This window comes from Carettochelys insculpta, chromosome 2 (assembly GCF_033958435.1).
Source record: "Carettochelys insculpta isolate YL-2023 chromosome 2, ASM3395843v1, whole genome shotgun sequence".
Classification (NCBI taxonomy): Eukaryota; Metazoa; Chordata; order Testudines; family Carettochelyidae; genus Carettochelys; species Carettochelys insculpta.
This window is the reverse complement of record NC_134138.1, coordinates 275,859,843-275,883,572: the sequence shown is the minus strand read 5'-3', so window position 1 is coordinate 275,883,572 and position 23,730 is coordinate 275,859,843. Positions and strand designations below refer to the sequence as shown.

The window sequence follows — 23,730 nt, the reverse complement described above, 5'->3', positions numbered from 1 at the left end:
GCAATAGGTCCTACTGGACTGATTGAAGAGTGAGCCCAGGATAGGGCTCTGGATGGAAGGGCCTTAACGGGGGGCTCTGACCTCCAGTTGGACTTAGTCTTTAGAAGGGATTCGCTTGGTTTTTATCACACAAACAGACCGAGGGTCTGTCTACACTAGGTCAGCGGCAGCTACATCATTCTAGCTGTGGCAGCTGCATAGCTAAAATTCTTTGTAGCTGTGCTCAGCTTATTTGGCCACCCTTACTGAAGAAGTGCAGCGGGAGAAACTCTCCTGTCAACCTCCATTGCTCCTCGTATCTCTACCAGACTCGCAAAATCGACCACTGGAAGATCGACCCTGAGCTGGTCGATTTCCCACCCCCCCCCCCCCCGCCCCCTGCCTGGGCTAGTGGAAGTGTCATACCCAGAGGCACTGAGAGCTCATCTGGGGTGAGAGAAGTCTCTGCCCTACAGCAGCGGCTGAGAGCCAGCTGGCCTTTAGCTCATGTGGTAGAGTGCAGGGCTTTAGACCCTATGCTTGTAGGTTCTGTCCCTGGGGCTGGCAACCCAGGTCTATCGGCATTACATAGGCATAACCCGAGAGAGACTTGCCAGGGGCCAAAGTCACTACAGCCCCCATTACACCCCCACAAGGCCTTACTGTCTTAAAAGCGTGTCACTCTTTTGGAAGAGTAATGGAGCTCAAAGCCAGCTCTTCAGTGTCCCAGGCTGCTTCCCTGAGCACAGGGCCATTCCGATGGTGCTGGTGGCACAAGTTAATCCCAGCTCTGGGCTAGGAAGAATGTGTTTTGCTCTTCACTAGAGCATGTCGCTCTCAGTGCAGAGAAATCTTCGCTGTCCAGGGCTGGGCTCCACACTTAGTGAGTCTATTTTTGGAAAGTGTCTGTCTGGAGTGCGAGAGAGAGCTGTCAGTGGCATCTCACTGAGTTCCTAGATTAAGCAGCTGTAATCCCCTGCCAAGGGAAAATCCATCTCAAACTTGGGCCTGCCCCAGTCTGAGGGAGTTTGCAGGGCTTTCGGCAGCAAGGCTTGACGTGTCCTGTCCTCGGTGCCTCTCCCCTGGGAGGAACAAGCCAGCTGTGTGTTAAATTTATGCCAGCCTGGGAAAAAGAGGCTTTGGAGCAGTCTTATTTGCACAACACAAACTCTGTCAGGTCAGTAATGCTTGTTTGAAAACTCCCGGTGTGGTTGTGAAGGGTGTTACTTCCGCAACCGTGTGAGCCAGGGTACTGCTGAAGCTTGCGTGCTATCCCGCGCTTTCCCAGGTTGCCGTTTGTTGGATACTCCTGGACCATCACACCGTTCTTTGCTCTTCTTCCTGCTGGGTCTAGGCTGGGAGTAGCGTGGTTCTGCTGGGCTCATCACCAGCCCTGGTCTGGGGGACCACAGTGTGACAGAAGCAAGTTTCTCAGGGAAAACCTGAGCTTTATAGTAACACTGATTTTCTTCTAGTTGATCCATCTGGGTGTTCCCGGTAGGCGTGTGTGAGCATCCTCAGCCTCCCACAACTGGAGAACTTTGCTTAGCGGTACCGTTAGCGGGCAGACACACACACACTCACACTCACACTCACACTCTCTCTCTCTCTCTCTCTCTCCACAGCTAGACTGAGTACTTAGTATAACATTTTCTGGCCCTTCTCAGGGGTTTTCCCCTTTCTCGTTAATTGCACCTTAATTGAATTTGCTTAGGGCACTGGGCTCTTGCTCTGGTTCAAGCCTTGTCCGTCTTAGGATGTCTCCAATGGAGATCCGCCCCGAGGTGCTTGTGTCTTGGTGACGGACACGTCGAGGAACAGTGCTCCATCTGAAAGCCCTTCTACAAGACAGCAGAGACTTAAAACTGATGGACCTTTGGGAGCCAGGCCTCACCGCATCATCTGATCAGTGGTCACCTCCAGAACCACCAGGCGATGTTTCTCCACATTTGGACTCCGCCGTTTCCCCCAGGAGGTAATGGGATTTTTCTCCCTCCTCCTGTGTGGTGAGGAGGAGGGTCCCGTAGGACTAATCAAGGCCACTCCATTGCTGAGGGAAACTCCACCTCACCCTCTGAGGCCTGCTGCTGGTGCCTTACTCCTTCCACCGCATGGGATGGAGCCAGTCTGTCCAACCCCTCCCTAAGGCTGTGCCCAGCAGGGAGAAGCTCCTCCCTTGGATGAGTTGATGCTAAACTTACTCAACTGTCGGGCTCTCATCCTAAATCCAAGGACCCTAAGCATCGGAAGGCTTGAATTATGAGCGTGTAGCAGCAGTAGGACCGCGTGATGAGAGCGGTGAGGTGCGTGGGAGATCAGGCTACGAAAACAAACTCCAGTAATAACAGGGGGGTTCAGCTGTCCCCATATCGGCTGCTTACACGTCACCCGAGCGGGTGATGCAGAGGGAGAATTTCTAGGCACCACTGGCAACTGGCTCGTGGAGCAGCTCGTCCGAAACCCCAGAAGACGAGAAGCAGTACGTGAATTCGTCCCAAGTGGAGCACGGGCTCTGGTCCGAGAGGTGAACAGAGTGGAACTGCTTGGTAACCATGACCCTAACATAACTAAAATTCACATTCATATGGCGAGGCGCCGCGGGACACACTACCCAAGCAACTCACCGCAGTAGCGTTTAACTTCCCGAAGGAAGGGTACCAAAATGAGGCTAGTGAAATGGCAATGACAAGGGAGAGGCAGAAGAGCGAAATGCCTGCGAACGTCATAGGCGTGTTAAGACACTCATCATACAAGTTCAGGCTGTGTGTCGGGGGGGGGGGGGGGCAATGCTATTTGATTGGGGGGTGGGCACTGCCAGAATTTGGAAAGTGGTCCAGGGCCGCACTCTTCCGTGATGTCAGTGGGGGAGGTGCAGGACCCTGGGATGGAGACTGGGCGCAGAAGGGACCTCAGGGTAGGGGACAGGTTGCAGGAGGACCTCTGTCCTCTGGGACGGAGTTTGGCTGAAGGAGAGGGTTGCAGCCTGGAGCAGGGGCTGCAGGTCTTGGAGGGGACATGGTGATAGGTCCAGTAGAGGATTCAGACTTGGAGGGGGCACGGGTTCTGGGAGGAGGTTATGACCTAGGGCAGGGTGCAGAGGGGTGCAGGTGTTGGAGGGGATGTGGGTGCAGGTGCAGGGGGTTTGGGTTGTGGCCTCAGGCAGGGGTGAAGGAGGGGAGCATAGGGCTGGGGGAAGGGAGGGTATGGGGTGCCAGATACCACTCTCACCACGAAGTGCTTACTAGGCAGGTCCTGGCCAGCAGCCCAGACCCTCAGTCTCCCTCCCTCCAAGTGGCGGGCCTCAGGGGCCATGTGCTCTCTGCGCACTGCCTGCCCCTGGCAGGAGGCTGGGCATCCTGCACCACAAGCACTCGCTTTCTGGCCCGTGGGAGCTGCACGGCGGTGATGGGGGTGCAGGCAGTGCATGAAGCCCTCACGCGCACGCACACCCCAAGTGGGCTTGCAGTGCCCAGAGAAACACACGTCTTGCAGCCAACTGCTTTGGCCAGCACACGGGGGAGTGGCCAAGCCCCGACTCAGGCTCCCACTGACCTGCAGGATGGTGGTGGCTGGCTGGACCCAGTCCCCTGGCTGCATTTGGCCTCTCCTGCTATGTGTGTGTGTCAAATAAAAAGATGAGGACCAAAATAATGCCACTGCGAGTAACCAGTCGACGAGGTGGGTAGAGACCAAAAGACGTCCTTTAAAGGTTGGAATTCCAGCATCGTAGGTAACACGGCACTGGAAAGGGCCCAGAAAGGTCGTCCTACGCCAGTCTCCTGTTCTTGTGTCAGGACCAATTCAAATCCTATTGGGAAGAAGAGAGAGGACGCATACGTTCTGGGCAGGCAAATGCAAAAGCAGGAGGTAGGTCTGAGCAGAATCCAAAGAGCAGCTAGCGGAAGATTCGAAACCAGAAAAGCTTGCTCTTGGTTCTGAGCACCTGGCAAGGACGAAGCCTGCCGCACCCTCAGCAGGCCACGGGATAATCTGAGCACTAAATAAGGACTGAAGGAAGATGAGGACTACAGAGGCTGTGAGGGAGAGTCTCACCTCAGAGCCGTACTTCTCAGGTGACAGAGTTGAGGAACTGTCCCGGACTGAGGTGTCAGGAGAGGTGGTTTTGGAACAAATTGAAAAAGTAAGCAGGAAATCAAAACACTGGGTGGTATTCACTCGAGTTCTCAAGGAACCCAACTATCATAGACTCCTAGGGCTGGAAGGGACCTCAGGAGGTCATCAAGCAGGATCACCCCCCACGAAGTCATCCCAGCCAGGACTTTGTCAAGCTGGACTTCAAAACCTCAAGGGATGGAGAATCCACCACCTCCCCAGGCAACGCATTCCAGTACTTCACCACCCTCCTGGTGAAATAGTTTTTCCTAATATCTAACCTAGACCTCTCCCTCTTCAACTTCAGACCATTGCTCCTTGTTCTGCCCTCTGAGACCACTGAACAGTTTCACTCCATCCTCTTTAGAGCTCCCCTTCAGGAAGTTGAAAGCCGCTATTAAATCACCCCTCAGTCTTCTCTTCTGTAAACTAAACAAGCCCAAATCTCCCAGCCTGTCCTCATAGGTCATGTGCTCTAGCCCCTTCTAAGAAATGGCAGAACTACTAACTGGTTTGCAACCTATCGTTCTGCTCTGCCTCTGTACCAAATGACTGGAGGATAGTTAATATAACCCGTGGTGTGGTGTGGTGCTTGTTAAAGGCTCCATAGGTGATCCTGGCAATTACAGGCCAGGAAGGTTAACTTCGGTACAAGGCAAACTGGTGAAGGGAATGATCCGACGTTCAGGAGGACACACTGTGTTGGGAAGAGTCAATGAGGCTTTTGTAAAGGGAAATCGCACCTCACCAGTCTATTAAAATTCTTCGAAGGAATCAGCAGGCGTGTGGATTAGGAGGATGCAGTGGAAATGGGGTACTTGAACTTTCAGTAAGCGTTTGACAGGGTCCCTCACCCAAGGTGCTCAAGCAAAGACAGCAGTCATGGGGTGAGAGGGAAGGTCTTCTCAGGGAGCCAGGAGAGGTAAATCAGGGATTCCTTCTGAAGTCTGTCCTGGGACCTGTACTGTTCAACGCAGTCATAAATGTTCTGGAGAGGGGGAGTAATCAGTGAGGTGGGTAAGATTGCAGCGGATACAAAATTACTCAAAATACAGGAAACCCTCGATTTAATGGACTGCTCCTGTTAATGCTGAAAGCCCATTACAAACGAATGTTTGTGCTGTATGATGGTGCACTGACCTTCCCAGCCCATCACTCCCATCCTCTACTCCCCCTTCCCTTCCCACCTCCTGTCCCATTCTTCCCCTCATCCCTCCATCTCCCAGTTACTGAGATAGAGCTGCGTGCTAGCCTGGCTTCTTCCGCCACCACCCCTAGCAGTCTGGCGGTCCCGGTTCCAGGAGCTCGAGTGAGTCACCAGCATTTATTTGGCGAGGGGGCGGTGGCGCTGGCGCTGGCAGCATTATTTCTGAAGTCCATTAAATGCAGCTTGCAGAGATCTCACAAACATAGGCAACGACACAAGCAAATGGTAGATAAAATTCAGTGTTGATGAGTGCAAATTAATGCACGCTTGGAAAACATAGTCCCAAGTATCCATACAAAATGATGGTCTTTAGTGAGTTTTCACCCATCAAGAACGAGACATTGGAATCGTCAGGGCTAGTGTTCTGAAAACCTCCCCTCCCTGTGCAGTGGTAGTCAAAAGCCAACAGTGTTAGGAACCATGAGGAAAGGGCCAGAGAAGTCGGAAGATATCATAATGTCACTCTAATCCGTAGTATTAGAATTGGAAAAGGTCAAGAGAGGCAACACAAATGACCCAGGGTGTGGGGAGAGTTAAGACTGGGACCATTCAATGCCAAAGAGAGTGTCAGTCTTGTGCTCCCGGTAGGGTCACCCATGGTGGCAAGGTCAAGGGAGAGGGTCCAGATGAAGAACGATCCTAAAAGTCCTCAATGTCAGAACAGGTGGAGGATATGAGGGTAATGCTACAATGGCCATGAAGGTGGATGAAGGCTGTGGTGGACAGGAGGCTCCCAGATGTCGTGGGTCCCATGCCAAAGGGGGACTATAACAGGTTTAAAAAATCATGGAGGGCGTGGAGAAAGTGGGTAAGGAGCTGTTGCCTACTGCGTCCCATAAAAAAGAACTAGGGAGTCACCCAATGAAATAGGAGTCTGCACACAAGGCGTAGTCAGTCTGTGGTTGCTAGGGGATGTTGGGAAGGGCAAATGTATAACGGGGTTAGATGAGTTCACAGAAAATGGGTCCATTATTAGTTGAGATGCTCAGGGACCCAACTCCAGCTGTCCCTGAGCCTCCACGTGCCAGAAGCTGTGACTGAACGCGAGGGCATCAGTCACACAACAAATTGCCCTGTTCTTTCCCTCTGAAAACCCTGACACAGGACGCTGTCAGACGACAGAACACGGGGCTAGGTGGACCCCTGCTCTGAGTCCATCTGGCCATTGTTATCCTTGGCGGTCACTGAATCGCAAGTAGGTCGTCTTCATGTCACGCTTCTATTTGTGAGTCTGTTGATGGCTGACCAACCCGATTCTGGGGCCTCAGGTCTTATCACGGTAGTACAGAGGAAGACGCCTGTGCATGACTTCTTTTAACATGGGTGGATTGTTGCACTGCAGACACCACATGACCCTTGACAGGTCCAATGGCATGGGATCCACGACATCCGGGAGCCTCCTGTCCACTGCGGCCTTCAGGGCCGTTGTAGCATTGCCCTCATACCCTCTGCCTGTTCTGCCGTTGAGGACTTTGAGGATTGTTCTTCATCTGGACCCTCTCCTTTGATCTTGCTGCCATGGGTGACCCTACTGGGAGCATGAAACTCCTGCAGCACCACGCTCAGGTTCATTGGAACATGCAAGCCTGCTCACCGCAACACGGTGACGATCCGGAGAGGGAGGGCTGTTCTGTTCTTAATGTCCACATCAGTCCCAACTCAATGAACTGACTCCATTAGGGCCCTGCTAGACTTTGAGGCCAAGAGCATTTCTGCCAACTGACCCATTCCAGGTACATTAGCCACCTATGTCTGAGGCTGAGGACTTGCCCCGAACCCCAGCGTGCTTATGCCAGAGGTTGCTGCCTGCACACAGGTCATCCAGTGTCTGGATTGTGCCGTTGTTCTCTTCAAATGTGGCCGAAGTCGGTCTGCCGGTTCTCCCTTGGGCTGACTGGTCCGACGTGCTCTGCCAATCGTGGGCTCTGGGTGGTGGTGGATGGTTCAGGGCAGAGCGTGTCAGGGCATTGCGATTGCTAATCCTGCTGCCCAGGATTGGTTCTCATCAGCACAGGTACTGACTTGCAAAAGTTGGGGGAGAGGATGGAGTGAGTCCCAGCTCTGCCCCAGGCCCTGGCCATTCTGTGTCCCTTCTGCAGAGCCCCAGCACCACACCACCTCTTCCTGTATTCCTCTACCCCTCCCCCTCCCTTGAGCAAACCACATCCTCAGGTCTCTTCCCTGCTGGAGTCGCCTGAAACAGCTGATGGGGGCAGGAGGAGATGGAGCTGAGCGGGGGGAAGCACCCACCCATTTTCCTCCTGGCATCTCTGGGTCACTAGTGCCGCCTCCATAACTCGGGGAGCCCCTCTGGGTTGCTAAAAGTTGAAGAGCGGGGGAGGGAGCTTCTTTGCGTCCCCATGTCCTGGAGCTTTGGGCTGGCTGCAGGGGCTGTTAGGCCCTTTGAGATCACGTCAGGGACGCGGCAGTTTCATGCTTGCGGACGGTCCCATTGTGACACAGGGAGGCGAACGCATAAGAGTGCTGTGATGGAAAGAGACCAGGCCCCGGCAGCCTTGCCTCAGGAAAAACATTACCCCTGTGGTCCATCTGTTCCTTGGGATCCAGAATGCCCCAGCAGAGCTTCTCAGCAGACTTTGCTCTCTGAGTCAGGAGGGGTCCCTGAAGCCCAGGGTACTGGCAGTCTGGGGCATCCTGACAATCGCCCTGTTTGCCTCAAGTTGCGACAAGAACGGCCGGTTATGTTGCCCTTGAGGAGATCTTGTGCAGGCTCCCAGTGGGATGTTTTTCACCTAATCTGGGAACTGGTTCTCTGTAGCTTTTCCTCCAGTGCCCGTCATTCCATGGGCCATTCTCAAGCTGAGATGGGACTGTGCTGAGCTCCTTCTCCTTGCACCGCCCTGGCCAGGAGAAGTTGGCTCTCTGGCTTCTTAACGTTTCCATGCAGCCTCCCCAGTCCCTTCTTCACCCCGGTCTCAGCATCACGGTGAGGTGCTACCTCCGCAGCTCGGCCCCCGAGTCTCGAGCTGTGGCCGCTGCATGGTTAGCGGAGGAGCAGTGACGAGGGAGGCAATCTGGCAAATCTTGACTGTCACTAGAAATGCCTCCATCCATGTGTGCCGCTGGGCCAAGTGGGAACATTCTCCCTGGGGGAGGTGGAGGGGGGCAGTTCAGCTGAAGTTGCTGTGTCTCCAGGGCACTTTGGACTACCCGTTGTACCCCACCACACCTCTGGTCTTGCACTTACTTTGCTGCGGGTCCACTTGGGGTTGATTTCAGCCTTTCATCGCCTTAGTTATGGGGAGCTGGTGTTTTCAAATTCCAGAGCAGTGAGCGGGGATATCGTGTAGGGGGCACAAGGGGTCACGTGCTGCAACTCCCCCAAAAACCATGGGCAGCAGCAACCGGGCAGCAGCTGGCAGGGAGAGTAGGGGGAGGGCCTGACACCCACAGCGGGAATCCAGCCCCACCCCCTGATCCCCAGCACGAGTGGGGGAAACAAAGCAAGGTGGCCGCAGCTGGCTTTGCTCCCCCAGCCTTGCCGCTCTGCCGGAGGGGTGGGACCATCCCTGCACTCACTAGCAAGAGGCAGAGCGAGGGGTTGGGGGAGCAGAGCGGGCTGGGGCTACCTTGCTCTGCTTCCCACCCCCCCACGGCTGCTGGGGAGTGCCGAGGGGCCAGATCCCTGCTCTGGGCCCCAGCGGCCTGGCCCTGCCCATCCCCTGGGCCAGGGTGGGGGAGGGGCTGGAAGGAGGAGGAGCAAGCCTGTGGGGGCGGAGCAGGGGCCAGGAGAGGCGGGGCCTGGGATGCAGAGGGATTGTCTCAGCCATTCCCCAGTCTGGGGGGGCAAAAATCATGTGGCCAGTGGCCCCCATCCCTCTGCCCCTGGGTGCACCTGACCAGTCAGGTGCACCTGGAAGTGAAGCTCTTGAGAGGAATCACTCCTCCCCCCCGTGGGTTAAAGAGCCGTTCCCTTTATGGCACCTTAGTGCGGACTTAGTGGCTGGGACCTCCCACTTGAGCCTGTGGCGAGAATTTCTTTCTCCCGTCTGTCTCCAAAACCCTTTTTCCCCTGCGACAATAGCACCTGCCGGGGGCGGAGTGGGAGTTACAGGCTTTGCTGGAGGAGCGTCCTCCCACGCAGTTTTAAGAAGACCGAGTAAATTGGCATCCACGGTCTAAGCTTATTATCTAAAGTGGCTTCTTGGTTTCACTTCAGCCAAGTTATCTATCCCCCCTGTTTTTTTTTCTGTAGCTCATCTTCAGTGCCAGATGGGCAGGAGCTTCGTAGGGTCGATGTCCAGCAAGTTTTGGCTTTTCACCAAGCTGGTGGAAATTTCAGTTACAGAGGGAAAAAAAAGCCCTTTAGGCATGTACAGGTTCAAACCTCTTAAATCTGATTCTCTCTTGTCCAGCAACGTCCGTGGTTGGGCATATCCATGGATGTTGCAGGCCAAAAGTGTCCCAGAGCTGGGACCAGGCTTGCATCGGTGAGGTGGGGGCTGGGACCAATGCAATGTCCGGCAGCCTGGCTAGAGTTGGAGCTCCTGCTTGCCCTGCTGCAGTGGGGAGAGCTCCCCACTGGAGCATGGGGCTGGGGCCAGAGCCCCCGCCTGAGCCCCCGCTCCAGAAGGAAGAGAAGCCAGTGGACCTGGGTGGCTGGGGAGCGGGGTAGGGAGCAACGGGGTGGGGAAACCGCAGGGCTGAGGAGCTGGCTGGGATGCTGTGGGAGTGGGGGAGCCATGACAGCCAGGTAAGAGGGGAACCCAAGGGCCTTAACCTCCCCCGATCTGACAGTCCCTCATCCGGGACTGCTCAGGTGTGGAGGATGCTGGACCAGGGAGGTGCAACCTGTAGAATATAAACACTCTGTTAATGGGTGTATATAAATGTGAATGCACATACCTAAAATGGTAACACATTTTCCCATTCTTAAGGAAATGGACAAGCCTGAGACCCAGCAGCTGATTGTATTAGGCCCCCTTTTGAAATTTGATGCTCTCCCAGGGAGCCCGCCCTCCACTTTGTGAACCCCGGTCTGACTTCTCGTTAAAAATCTCCATCGAGCTTTCCTCAGGCTCCCTTGGAAGTCTACTTCAGTCCTCACCAGTTCTTCTAGTGAGGAGGTTATGCCAATGTCTATCCTAAACCGTCTGTTGCTGTAGAGAAAGTAGATCAGCTTCATGCCCTGTTCAGCGGACACAGATCAGGCCGTCAACGTCCTCTCTTTGTAACCACCCTTCACAGGTTTTGGAGACAGCTAATGGCAAAGCCCCCCCCTCGTTCCCCTGGCGCTCCTCACCTGCAGAGCTCAGTGTTGGTACCATGGTGGGTTTGGACGATTCTTCTGCTTTGTAGAGGGGTGTGGGAGAGTGAAGAACAGAGAGCAGAAGGGACTCCTCAGAGGGGTCATGACAGGCCAGTGACCAGTCTGGGAGTAGAACCCAACCTCCAGCATTCCAAAACCACCAGTTGGAACCACCCGAAATTGTGAGACTTGGAATCCAGCACTAATGACTTCTTCTTTTTTCTTTTTTTTTCCCCTCCACGGTTCTGTTTGTGACTGGGACCTGTCCAGGATCAGGCATTCCAGCTTTTCTCTGCCACCTTCAGGGGTAGAAGCTTTACTTGTTGGTAATGTAATTAAAGCGGAGAGTCTCCTGCAGTCCCATGACTCCAGGCACTAGGTCTTGAAGCAAAAACACGTTGCGAGATGTGGGATTAAAACAGTGTGGTGGCTGCATCTCCCGTCGCCAGAATGCCTTGGCTCGGAGCGCCTAGGAGGCGGGCGATGCCATCCGTTAGACTAACTGTTCTCCCCTCCATACCTCCGCAGGCCAGAAGAGTCGGTGTCTGAGATCCCGCTGCTCCCACGCGATGTCCTGCACGTGCTGAGCCAACAGCTGGCGCTCTACGTGACCCAGATTTCCCGCGAGGAGGTGGCCGAGGCAGGCCTTGGCCAGGCACTCCTGCACATAAAGTTCTTTATCATCATCTGCAGGTAGGCTGGAGTGACCATTCACTGCTCTGGCGGAGACTGTGTAAGAATGTAGTAGCTTCCCGCTTGGAGGCCTCAGAGGACCTGATCTGCTTCCCAAGCTCTCCAGCGGCAAGGCCACAGGACTGGGTCCCAGGATTTTGCATGCATGTGTCCCAGCAGCCCACATAGTCCCTGGTTATTCTTGTTTTCTGACCTCTTGGGGTGCAGAGGGGCTGAGTGGTGGGCACAGAGGGGCGGGCTGGGAGGCAGGGGATCAGTCAGGGAGGAAGCTCCGGAAGCAAGTCCAGAACTCCGGCCACCTAGAGCCGTGCTTCGGCCTTAAAAACCAGCCTTCCTTCTGGTTGTTAGTAATGGTTGTTGCCTGATGACTTATGAATTTCCTCTTGCCGCTGTTAGGGTTGAGAGGTCCTTTGTCCCAGGATCAGGCCCAGTATGCAAATTCTTCTTTGGCTGGGAACCCTGGTATGCACGGTTACAACACTCGCACCTTAGGAACTCTTCTACACTGATAAACATCAGAGAGGGAGCCGAGCTAGTCTGGATCTTCAAAAACAATCAGAAGTCCTGTGGCACCTTATAGACTAACAGATATTTTGGAGCAGAAGCTTTTCACGGGCAAAGACCCACTTCAGAGGTAGGAGGTTGGTCTTTGCCAACAAAAGCTTATGCTCCAAAATATGTTAGACTATAATGTGCCACAGGACTTCTTGTGTACTTATAAATATCATTTATAAATACCTTTAGCACGGTCACAGACACCCCTATTTCGTAGGACAGAGAGGGGAATGCACTTCTACATTTTCATACTATATACAGGTTGAACCTCTCTAATCCAGCAGCGTGGGGACCTGACCAGTGCTGACCGAGAGAATTCGCCAGACTGCGGGAGGTCAATATCATCTAGCAGCATTACCAGCACTTCCACTGCTTGCTGGGCTCTAAAAAACATTTAGGGGTAAATTACAGCTCAGTAACAGCACAGAACACTGAGAGCCAGGACAGGTGGCCAGAAACAAACTTTATGGGAGCACAGGAAACTTGGCCGCACCCATGATAAGTAGTGGTCTGGCTGACTAAAATCATGCCGATCCACGGACGTTGCCGGACCAGAGTGTGCTGGATTAGCGAGATTCTACGTGTACTCCTTCCTTCTAGAACAGCCTGAGGTGTTCGCCATCACTTTCCTCATCACCTTCACCTTCACCATCATCACCAGGGGCCATCACTCTGGTGCCTCTCAAGGACTGCGTCAGCTTCCTCTGCCACACCTACTCTGGGATGTCACTTCTATAATACGTCGTGCTGCCGTGATGTGTGATACATGTTCATTAGTGGACATTTCCTTCCCTCCTTATTTGTATTTCCTCCACTTAATGATAGTCAAGTGTCTTTTTCCTGTAGGTCAGTGTACCATTGACCTCAACTTATCGTGTTCTTCAGGTCGTTACCGTGTGCAATTTGTGGTTGTCTAGCACGTTTGTTAGTTCACAGAATCACAGGGCTGGAAGGGACCTCAGGAGGTCATCTAGTCCAGCCCCCTGCTTCAGGTAGAATCAACCCCCACTAAGTCATCCCAGCCAGGACCTTGTCCAGCCAGGACTTAAAAATCTTAAGGGACAGAGAATCCACCACCTCTCTAGGCAACACATTCCAATGCTTCAACACCCGCCTGGTGAAGTAGTTTTTCCTGATATCTAACCTACACCTTTCCCTCTTCAACTTCAGACCATGACTCCTTGTTCTGCCATCTGATACCACTGAGAACAGTTTCTCACCCTCTTCTTTAGAGCTCCCCTTCAGGAATTTGAAGGCTGCTATTAAATCACCTCTCAGTCTTCTCTTCTGTAAACTAAACAAGCCCAAATCCCTCAGCCTATCCTCATAGGTCTTGTGTTCCAGACCCTTAATCATTTTTGTTGCCCTTTGCTGAACCTGTTCCAGCACATCCACACCCTTTTTTATACTGGGGGGCCCAAAACTGGACACAATATTTCAGATGTGGCCTCACCAGTGCCGAATAAAGAGGAATAACTACTTCTCTAGATCTGCTCAAAATGCTCCTCCAAATGCACCCTCGTATCCCATTAGCCTTCTTGGCTACAAGGGCACACTGTTTCCTTATATCCAGCCTTTCATCCACCATAACCCTAGGTCCCTTTCCATTGTACTGCTACTGAGCCAGTCGGTCCCCAGCCTGTAACAATGCTTGGGATTCTTGTGCCGCAGGGGCAGGACTCTACGCTTCTCTTTGTTGAACCGCATCAGATTTCTTTTGGCCCACTCCTCCAATTTATCCAGGTCCCTCTTGATTCTCTCTCTACCCTCCAACGTATCTACCTCTCCCACTAGTTTTGTGTAATCCGCAAACTTGCTGAGGGTGCAATCCAGTCACTCATCCAGGTCATTAATAAAGATGTTGAATAACACTGGCCCCAGAACCAAGCTTTGTGGCACTCCGCTTGAAACAGACCGCCATCCAGATATTGAGCCATTGACAACTACCCGTTGGGCCCGATCATCAAGCCAGCTTTCTATCCATCTTATAGTCCAAGGATCCAATCCATATTTCCTTAACTTAGGAACAAGAATGTTGTGGGAGACCATATCAAAAGCCTTGCTGAAGTCAAGGTATATCGCATCCACTGACTTCCCCATGTCCACAGAGCTTGTTACCTTGTCATAGAAGCTAATCAGATTAGTCAGGCAGGACTTGCCCCTGGTGAATCCATGTTGGCTACTTTTGATCACTTTCCCTTCTTCCAAGTGCTCCAAAATGGAATCCTTGAAGATTCCCTCCATTATTTTTCCAGGGATTGAGGTAGGGCTGACGGGTATATAGTTCCCTGGAATGTTTTTCTTTTCTTTTTTAAAGATGGGCACTACGTTTGCCTTCTCCCAGTCATCCGGTATCTCCCCTGATCTCCAAGAGTCCTCAAGGATAATGGCCAAAGGTTCAGCAATGACCTCTGCCAATTCCTTCAGTACCCTGGGGTGCATTAAATCCAGACCCATGGACCTGTGCACATCTAGCTTTTCGAGATAGCTCAGAACTTGTTCCTTCCCCACAGATGGCTGCCCTCCACCTTCCCATACTGCATCATCTAGGACCATCATATGGAAGTTGACTTTGTCTGTGAAGACTAAGGCAAAAAAAGCATTGAGTACTTCAGCTTTTCCTGCATCATCTGTCACTAGGTTACCTCCCTCATCCAGCAATGGCCCCACACCTTCTCTGGTAACCTGCATATTGTTCACATACCTGTAGAAACCCTTCTTGTTACTCTTCACATCCCTTGCCAGCTGCAGTTCCAATTGTGCTTTCGCTTTCCTGATTACTGTCCGGCATTCTCCAGCTGTATGTTTACACTCTTCCTTAGAAGTACTACTCTTCACTGGGTTATTTAGTCTGGCCTGAACGTGTGGCTTTGGGTTTTTCCAGGCAGGGACATACCCACGAAGTTTGAGGGTGTTTTTAGAAGCCCCGGTGCCATTGAAAGTTGCTTCCTCTTGGTGAAACGTCACAATTCTATGCTCGTTGATTTTGGTCTCTGGGTGAAAGGTCCCCAGCACAGGTCTGTTGGCTTTGTTCAGCATACAGGATGTGGCCTGTAAGTCTGAGAGCATGGGAGTGTTTCAGCAGGGAAGAAGGATCGGAGTGGCAGAGGGGAACCCAGCATCAGGGGAGCGGAAGCAGAAAGACTTGGCCTGATGGTGGAATGAGGAGTGAACACGTTTAGCTCCCACCCAAACCCGCTGCCCTCCACTACCTTGTTTCTCACCGCCAGGCTGTCGGAGACCTGGGGCAGAGCCCTCTCCCTTAGCGATGTGAGGGTGGGGCGGGCCTGTATGCATGACAGCAGCTGGTTGTACAGTTGCTATCCCCAGTTCTGTTTCCATGGAAACCCGTCCACCATCACTTTCAGCAGCCCTGGTTTAAGCTTGGAAAAGAGACTTTCCCGCCTCTGCTGCCCTGGAAGCAGCTGCATCTCTTTGGACAAGCTTTGGAGGCTTCCGTCGGTGTCCCAGACCCCAGAGTGTGGATTTCAATGACATTCCCTGGCTAATGGCCGTGTGCGCTGTTAAAACGCCCATGGAGGGGCCCCGTTACCCTTGACTGATCATCCCGGGATGAGCAGGACTTTCTTTTTCCATGGTAGTCTCCAGTTACTCTCCTGAGTCTGGCTCCGAGCTTCCACCACAGGCTGCCTGCATGTGCCCGTTGACCTCTGGCCTTGAGGGAGCAGATCCCCGAGGCAGAAGTGACCTGGCTGCGCTGCAGTGGCTCTGGAAGGGCTTGGAAGTGACAGTGCCTTGGCGTTTCCCTGGGGAGGGAGGCGGGGGCCCTGGAGGCTGGCTTCAGGGTACAGTTATGGTCTGCCTCAAGCCTAGTTTCAGATTCAGCTGAACTGAGGCCGCTGGCTGGTTCCTGCCTGTGGTCGGCAGCCCTCATCCCGGGCCTCCCCTTCTCCTTTCTGCGAGCAGGTGGTTTCTGCTCCGTTGATAATTCTGTGGTGAGACCATCGTGTTCCTTCAACGGTTACCAGCCTTGGCAACCTGAAGCCTTGAGCTTATCTTCCGGCTGCCCCGCCACCTTCTGAAGGGGTAGAGGGCTGGTGTGGGGCCCAGTGCAGAGCCTGTCTCGGTTCTGGTGGGGTCGAGGTGCGTGCAAAGTGGGGCTCTGTCCCAGAGAATCTGATGGCTGGTTACCGGACGTCTCTCAGCACCAAGGGGCAGTCGTTGAGCTCTTGGCAGCCTTATCTCTCGGTCTTTGGGAAGCCTGGCCCTTGCTGGTGTTTCGTAGCAGCCAGAGGCTTGGGCAGCAGAGCCTGAGGGAACATGGGGTAGGGAGCCAGGGAAGGGTGAGAGGAGGAAGGAGAATGACTAGGCAGGAACGAAGGCTCAGGATACAGTGTGTTTACCCACTCCATGATTCCCCCACCCCAGCTTTCACTTCCCTGAGAGGCTGAACTCTGGCGTGACCGTGCTGAATATTGCCGCGCTGTCTACGTGGCCGGGGGCCAGAGGAGGGGTTTTCCATGGCTCTGCCATGCCCAAGCCCATGGTTCTGGGCCATTCCAGGCTGCTGAGCCAGCTTGGGGCCTTCCTCTGATCTCTGCTGCTGGGGGTGGGTGGGTTTGTCCTGGTGTGACATGAGAGCGGAACCAGCCTCCCTACTTCCCAGTGCCCCTTGACATCATGCCATGGCCTGCTGTGCTCAGGGACAGTCTCTGCAGTTCCCCATGCTCCCTTGCCGTCTGCATCCCCCAGCGCTTACTGAGAGCTTCGAGTCGGTGTGGTTCCTCCTGCCTAAGTCCTTCTCTGGCCTTCATGCAGGAGAGAAGAGTGAGGGGCGATTTAATAGCAGCCTTCAACTTCCTGAAAGGGGGCTCTAAAGAGGCTGGAGAGCGGCTGTTCTCAGTGGTAGCAGATGGCAGAACGAGGAACAATGGCCTGACATTACAGAGGGGGGGTGTAGCTTAGATATTAGGAAAAACTACTTCACCAGGAGGGTGGTGAAGCACTGGAATGTGTTACCTAGAGAGGTGGTGGAGTCTCCATCCCTAGAGGTTTTTAAGTCCTGGCTTGACAAAGCCCTGGCTGGGATCATTTAGTTGGGGTTGATCCTGCTTTAGGCAGGGGGCCTGGACTCAATGACCTCCTGAGGTCCCTTCCAGCCCTAGGTTTCTAGGATTCTGTGCTTTCGCTTCTGGATACTTGAGTCCAATAAAGATGTGACGTGTGCACATATTTACTCAAGTAGTTTTCCAAAGGGACACCAGTGACTTGTATTTAAGCACATGCCCCCTTAAAGCAGCTGTACTTTTACTCAAGTAACTTTGGGGGGACTTTTCCCACCTCTGACTGGGGTCTGCCCCAGCCCCTACTGATGACCCTTAACTCATGAGCCTCATCCACACAAGGGGAGGGTTACGGCTTAATGGTTTAACCATTCACATCCCTAGCTCCACCCTGCTCTGGGAGCCTTTGCTAGGGTGATGCAGCTGCTTGTGTAGTCACTCTTTTCTCTGTCTGCTCCCCACAGTGAGAAGGAGCGGGCTGGGAGGCAGGCAGGTGCTAGAGGGCACGGTGTGTTCGCTTGCCAACAAAAGGGGAAGTGGAGCAAGCCGCCCTGGATGAAGCTCTGCCAGGGACTCCCCCTGTGAGCCTGAAATCAGTTAATTGCTCTGGGACTTAGCGGCCTGTCTGTACTGAGTTAATGGCTCTCCTTCCTCCTGCACGCTGCCTTGTTTGTTGGGAAGGTGCCCTGTTTGAGACAGACACCCGACCTGCCAGTGTGTCCATATAGCACCCAGTGCCCTGGAGCCCTGGTCTTGGATGATGCCTGCTCTGGGGTGCTCTCACTGTTATTTTTTCCAAGCTAGCTAGAATAAAACGAGCCCAGGTGCAATTGTAAGACAGCCCTGAGCGTCTCACTGGGGCGGGGAGAGGCTCAGATGGGATTTGCCAGGATGCTCTGGGGTTGCCAGACTGAGTGGCAGGTGGTGAACAGAAGCTAAGAATCTTGTGCATTGGATGCATGTCTGCAAGGGAGGTTTGAGCTACTGGCTTTACCTCATCATTCCTAGCACCAGCCCTGTTGTTAGAGGGGAAACTGAGGCATCAGGCAGGCAAGCCTCTTGCATCATGTTGGCAGCAGAACTGAGATTAGGTCCCAGGTCATATGGGTCCCGTTATCCCTTGTCTAGCCCCTAGATCACCTTTCAGTAGCTAGTAATGACACTGTGGTGGATTCTCACTTCTCCCTGTCCACAGTGCTGGAGCCAGGACGGCCTGGGAAAAGATGGTGGTAGTGGAGTATTGATAGGCAGTGTTCTCCGTAAGCTCAGAGCTCAGGTGGCCACCTAGGAAAGATTCAGGTGCTGCCCAGCTGATTAGAAAGCGCCCACGACTGGCAGCATGTCTGTGAGTGGTGTACATCCACACATGCCTTGGCGCACGCAATAAAATTTCTTCCACACAAGGGAACATTGCAGGCACTTTTAAGCTCTGAATGGTACAGATGGCCTTTGGGGGGGGATTATTAATTAGTGTCCCAGTCACTTCCCTTCTCTGTCTCGTCTTCGCTTCTGATCGTCCCCAGAGATAAACATCGCCAATAGGGGATCTTTCAGCCTTTGCATCTCTCCCCCAGCCGGGGATGGAGGGTCCTTCAGAGATAGTGACTATCCCTGAGCATGAGTGCTGACCTTGGCGCCTGCCCGCTCTTGGAGAGCATATCAGCACGAGGAGCAGGAGGTGTCATGGCTCAGAGCCATACCTGTGCCAGCTCCGATCGGGTTAGCACACTGAAACGCAAGTGTGCGCAAACAGCTGTTCTGATTACGATCCCATCTGGGGTGTTGAGCAGCTAGTCCCTTGTGCCACCTGTGCTCAGGCCCACTGACAGGCTGCATTGGAGGCAAAGGGGGCAGTTGCCTCCAGGCCCAGCATTTTACCGCATCTGAAGCTCTGGGCTCTTTTGAAACCCTGCCGCAGAGAGCTGCGTGCCGTTCCATGGGCAGCTCAGAGGGAGTGGGGAGGGGCCCAGGGCTCACTGCCCCAAGCCCTGCCCCTTCCAACTTTGGCCACGCCCCTTCTTCCCTTGGCCCCACCCCTTCTAGGGCCAAGGGCCAGGCTCCCCTCCTACCTTGCTCCAGAGTCCACGCTTCTGTTCTCGGCGTTCCAGAGCCCAGCCCAATCAGTACCGGCGTGGGCCCGGCTCCTCAAGCTGGCTCGAGTGCCTTTGGCTCAGAGTACGGACATGCCCCAAGACGGGTGGAGCAAACTCTTTTCAGCACTCCCGGCCTTTCAGCCCTGCAATTAGCCAGGAGGAGCCCAGGAAGGGAGCGCCCCCATGCATGCGCTGGGCAGTCCTCCAGCCTCAGCTTCCGCCACCTCTCAGGCCACGCTGACGCCGTGGGGCCCTGCCGCTCAACTCGGCCTCTGAATATTCCGAATGGCCCAACGCCCGGGCGGGGTGTTCCCTTGACGAGGGTAGTGGCAGAGGCCACAGGGGAGGCAGCAGAAGCTGCACCCCTCCCCCCCAAAGTCACACCCCCCACTTTGCACACCCCTGCCTTAAGAAACAGCGCTCGTTTTGGTCTCTTCTTCCCCTCTCGTAACTGGTCTGCATTTCTGCTCCCTGGCAATTGTAAATGATGGACAAATGTGAAACGATCAGCGAATCCAGGCTGAGAAATTCTCCCGCCACCCGGTACAAACTTCCACTAGAAAACCTTCTGTGCGAGCGGATTCCTCCGCCGGTCGTTCCCGCCTGCAACCCCCAGCCCGCCCTACGTGACTGTTCTGTATCCTCTCATGGTCCCGGTGCTGCGTATGAGTCTAGTAAGCGGCAGCTTCTGCCCCGACGCATCTGTGGTATCAATGGAACAGACCAGCATGGGAGGGAGGGAATAGTTCCCCCATTTTTGTAGAAGGGAAACTGAGGCACAGCACTTTAGTGCCACGCTTAAGTTTGCACGGGAAATCTGCTGTCCTGTGTCATGGCTGGGACAGGCGCAATGAGGACTAGTGGGTGGAGCTGGACTCTGGGGCCTGGAATCAGGGACTTGGAGTGTGAGGAGACAGGATCTGTTACAGCAGCCAGCTAGGGACCTGCCTAGGTGCACGTGCGCTTTCCTGGTGCCCCCTGGCTTACCTAGTGCGCTGGCTCCAATCCGGCCCTGCATGGGCACCACATCCTGTGGTGCTTGGGCCCACGGCCTGTCAGTTGCTGATCAGCCAGAGCGGTCAGGTGGCCGGAAGGATGTGTCAGCCGCCTGGGCAGAGGCGTACCCGTCTGCATTCTCCCGCAGTCCCAGCCCTGTGCCTTAACCACAAAGGCCATTGTTCCTCTAAAAGATTCCTTCCTCCTTGCACCTGTCCCATGGCTGGCTAATGTCGTTTCTCCCCCTCTTCCTCCATACCCCGCCCCCGTTAATTCGTGCTTAGCTAATTACTGCTTAGTTAGAGACCTGCAATTCTTTATCAACTCAGCCACTCCCCGAGCACCTCAGCCACTACCTGGTGAGCTCTCTCTGCTTGGGCTTCAGCTTGGCGGAATCCCTGCTTTGTTCCAGGTGTGCAAACTAAGACTGAGGGCAGGGGTGGCCAACCCGCGGCCCTTTGAGCCAAGAAATGCAGCTCCTGCTCGGAGCCGCGCACCAGGAGTGCCCTCCGCCGCTCTGCATGCGCACCCCAGCGCTTGGAGGGAGAAACGCATGGCGGGAGCTCCAGGGAGTCACCGGCATTGAGTCAGGGTCGGGGGGGGAGGGCTCGTTCTCATCCTGCCTGGCTCTGGAGAAGGGGGAGGGGGTTGGGGTAGTGCCTGGCTCTGGGGGAGGCAGGGAGGGCATTGAGCCACATATTATAGATTTATTTTTAGCTAGCTAGCTATAAATATATTGATTATTGTGACTCTGTGCAGGTATGTATGTATGTATGTACGTCTATGGAGAGAGATGTACCATGGCTCTAGAGACAGTTATAGAGACACAAAAATAAATCAATAAAATGTGGCTCTTCGTGCTCTCCCCACAGCTGTCCTAGCTCTTCGTCTCTAACTGGTGGGCCCCCAGCCTTAGGGCTGCACCTGGGGTGTCTGTGGAGTCCATCCATCCCCCCAACCCTCACAAAGGCGTCTGTCTGCTCTTCTGGCATCAATACGGCTTTTGAAGGGTTAAGTTCAACCCTGTCCCCTTTCTGCCCGGCCCCACCTGCAGCCCAGTCGTGTTAGTCATGGATATTCTTGGAAGGGGGCTTTGGAAAGTCGTTTTCTCTCCCTTCCTGTGTTCCAGTCGGCTGGTGCCTGCAGTCTGCCAGCTAGAGATAAGGAAGGGCTGATAATTGACTGGTGTTCCTGGGGGAGCGCCGTGCCAGGGGCTCAGATTCAACCTGATGACTTGGGAGGCTTGGCAGCTGCCGTCTTTCTTAACTGAGCTCTGGAGGGTCCCTTTGAAGTGTGCTTGTGAGGAAATACCTGCCTCCTCCCAATTCTTGCAAGGACTCATCTCTCTCCCATGAACATGCTCCGCTCCCAGAACGTCCGCTGCCTCGACTTAAGGTGGAGTCTAGCTGGCCCTGAATAATAGACTTGTGCGGGTGAGGCTTTGTGGCTGGTTTGGGCAGACCAGTGAAGTTCATGCTGTCTGGCTGGGCTGACCAGCTCTTGTCCCCTCTCTCAGCCCTGGGGTTCAGGGCTCAACGAGGAGAAGTGTAGAGTCCTGTACTTGGGACAGAAGAATCCCAAGCATTGTTATAGGCTGGGGACTGACTGGTTAAGCAAAAGTACAGCAGAAAGGGACCTGGGGTTATGGTGGATGAAAGGCTGGATATGAGTAAACACTGTGCCCTAACAGACAAGAAGGCTAACGGCTTAATAGGGTGCATTAGGAGAAGCGTTTTGAGCAGATCTGGAGAAGTTATCGTTCCCCTCTATTCGGCACTGGTGAGGCCACATCTGGAATATTGTGTCCAGTTTAAGGCCCTCATATAAAAAGGATGTGGATTTGCTGGAGCAAGTTCAGCGGAGGGTAACGAAAATGATTAAGGGTCTGGAGCACATGACCTATGAGGAGAGGCTGAGGGATTTGGTCTTATTTAGTTTACAGAAGAGAAGACTGAGGGGTGATTTAATAGCAGCCTTCAACTTCTTGAAGGGGAGCTCTAAAGAGCGTGGAGGGGAACTGTTCTCAGTGGTGTCAGATGGCAGAATAAGGAGCAATGGTCTGAAGTTACAGAGGGAGAGGAGTAGGTTGGATTTTAGGAAAAACTACTTCCCCAGGTGGGTGGTGAAGCATTGGAATGCGTTGCCTAGCGAGGTGGTGGATTCTCCATCCCTCAAGGTTTTTAAGTCCTGGCTTGACAAGGTCCTGGCTGGGATAATTTACTGGGGGTTGATCCTGCTTGAAGCAGGGGGCTGGACTAGATGACCTCCTGAGGTCCCTTCAAGCCCTGGGATTCTGTGACATTCCCACCCCTTGAACTACTCCTTCCGCTCCTCTGAGCTTCATCTTCCTTCCCCCCCCCACCTGACACCTTTCCTCTGCAGCCCAGAGGGCTAATCTGCAGCAGAATGAGGTGGGGTCATGCTCAGCATTTTCACCAGCTCAGCACCAAGGGAGGTGGACAGTGATGATATCAGAATTCAGGCTTTTTGGTCTAAAATTCATGTTTTCCATAGGTTTCCCAGGTCCCCCAACCTCAGTGTTTAGCCCCACTTCGGTCATTGTTGCCCCCACAGGACGCAGCTGGAGATGGAGCCATGATGGGCCCACTGGAATGAACAGACGCAGTTGAGAGACTGGTCCTGCCAAGAAGAGAGATCTTGGTCAAAGCTGAGGGGGGAAAGGAGTTGTTGGCAGAAAATCCAGCTTCTCTTGACAAAAATTAGAAATTTTAGCCCAAACCCCGAAGAACTAATTTTGAAGAGGTGTCGCGGTACCTCATGGGAGATGATGTTGGGGTGACTCATGCCCCTATTGTCATCTATGGGGTGGGTTCCCTGGGTGGACTACATCTCCCATGAAGCAACATAACCTCCTCTGACCAAGGGGGAGAGCCTGTGCATCATGGGAAATGTAGTCCAAGCAGGGTGCCTGACCCATAGAGAAAATGCCTGAGGTGGAAAGGGAACTGAACTGCAGTTTCAGGGGACGCTGCAACAATATGTCCACACACATCAGGTTTCCACAGAAAGCAGATACTTATTCACTTATTCGCTTTTTTTTTTCTGGTAGAAAATAGCTTTGACGGCCAGTGCATGTCTAGCGTGTGTCTTGAGCACCCCATCCCCTGGGTCTGTCTGGAGCATTTCAAGTGTCATTTGCCCAGTCAGGTTCTCTGTGATGCCTGAGCTGGACTAAGCGGTTTGGGGCAGAGGAGGGGAGATCGAACCTTGCGGCCTGTGATGGCCCTTTGCAGAGTGGTGTAACGGGAACCTGCTCCGTGTGAGCTCCAAGCCGGCCTTGCTGGGCGGTGGCTGGTAAGCCTTCCGGGCAGAGGGCACCTTCTACCGACCCAGCCCTTGGGAGTTCACTTGTTTGTAGGCAACGTTCACGTGGGACCAGATGAATTTCCTGAGGGAAGCCTTCTGCGTGCCTCCGGATTGGGATGTTCTCCTGGCTGAGAAGGGCTCCGCACCGCCCCATTGCTGGGTGGGCAAACATGGCTGCCTTTCCTTTCCTGCCATTCACCGCCTCCCTCGGCGGCAGTCCCCCAGGGACTCTCCTTTGGCTTAGGAGAGCTGGGCAGGAAGCTGCCATTACCTTTCTGGGGCCATGGCTGCAGACCTGGGACTGGTTCTGCCTTCAGTTACCCTTCCATTTGGGGCAAGCTTAGTTCTGCCTCAGCGATTCTCCGATGCCTCCCCGTTGCGGAGCTAGAGGTGATTGCTCCTCTTAGGAACGAATTAGGGATGTAGGTTAACCAGTTAACCGATTAAATGGGGGTGGCAGAGGGGGCCGCGCCA

General features: G+C 53.9%; 1 protein-coding gene across 4 annotated transcripts in view; it reads left to right on the top strand.

The window, feature by feature from the left end:
* The window catches only part of NBEAL2 (neurobeachin like 2), a 197,528-nt gene that overhangs the window by 81,053 nt on the left and 92,745 nt on the right, over window positions 1-23,730 (top strand). For all 4 annotated transcript variants that reach the window (XR_012644109.1, XM_074985256.1, XM_074985259.1 and 1 more), the window contains exon 3: window positions 11,097-11,261. Coding sequence is in view for 3 of the 4 variants with exons in the window: in XM_074985256.1 (XP_074841357.1) it covers window positions 11,097-11,261 (165 nt within the window). In the remaining variant the exon portion in view is untranslated. The remainder of the gene's footprint in view (window positions 1-11,096; window positions 11,262-23,730) is intronic.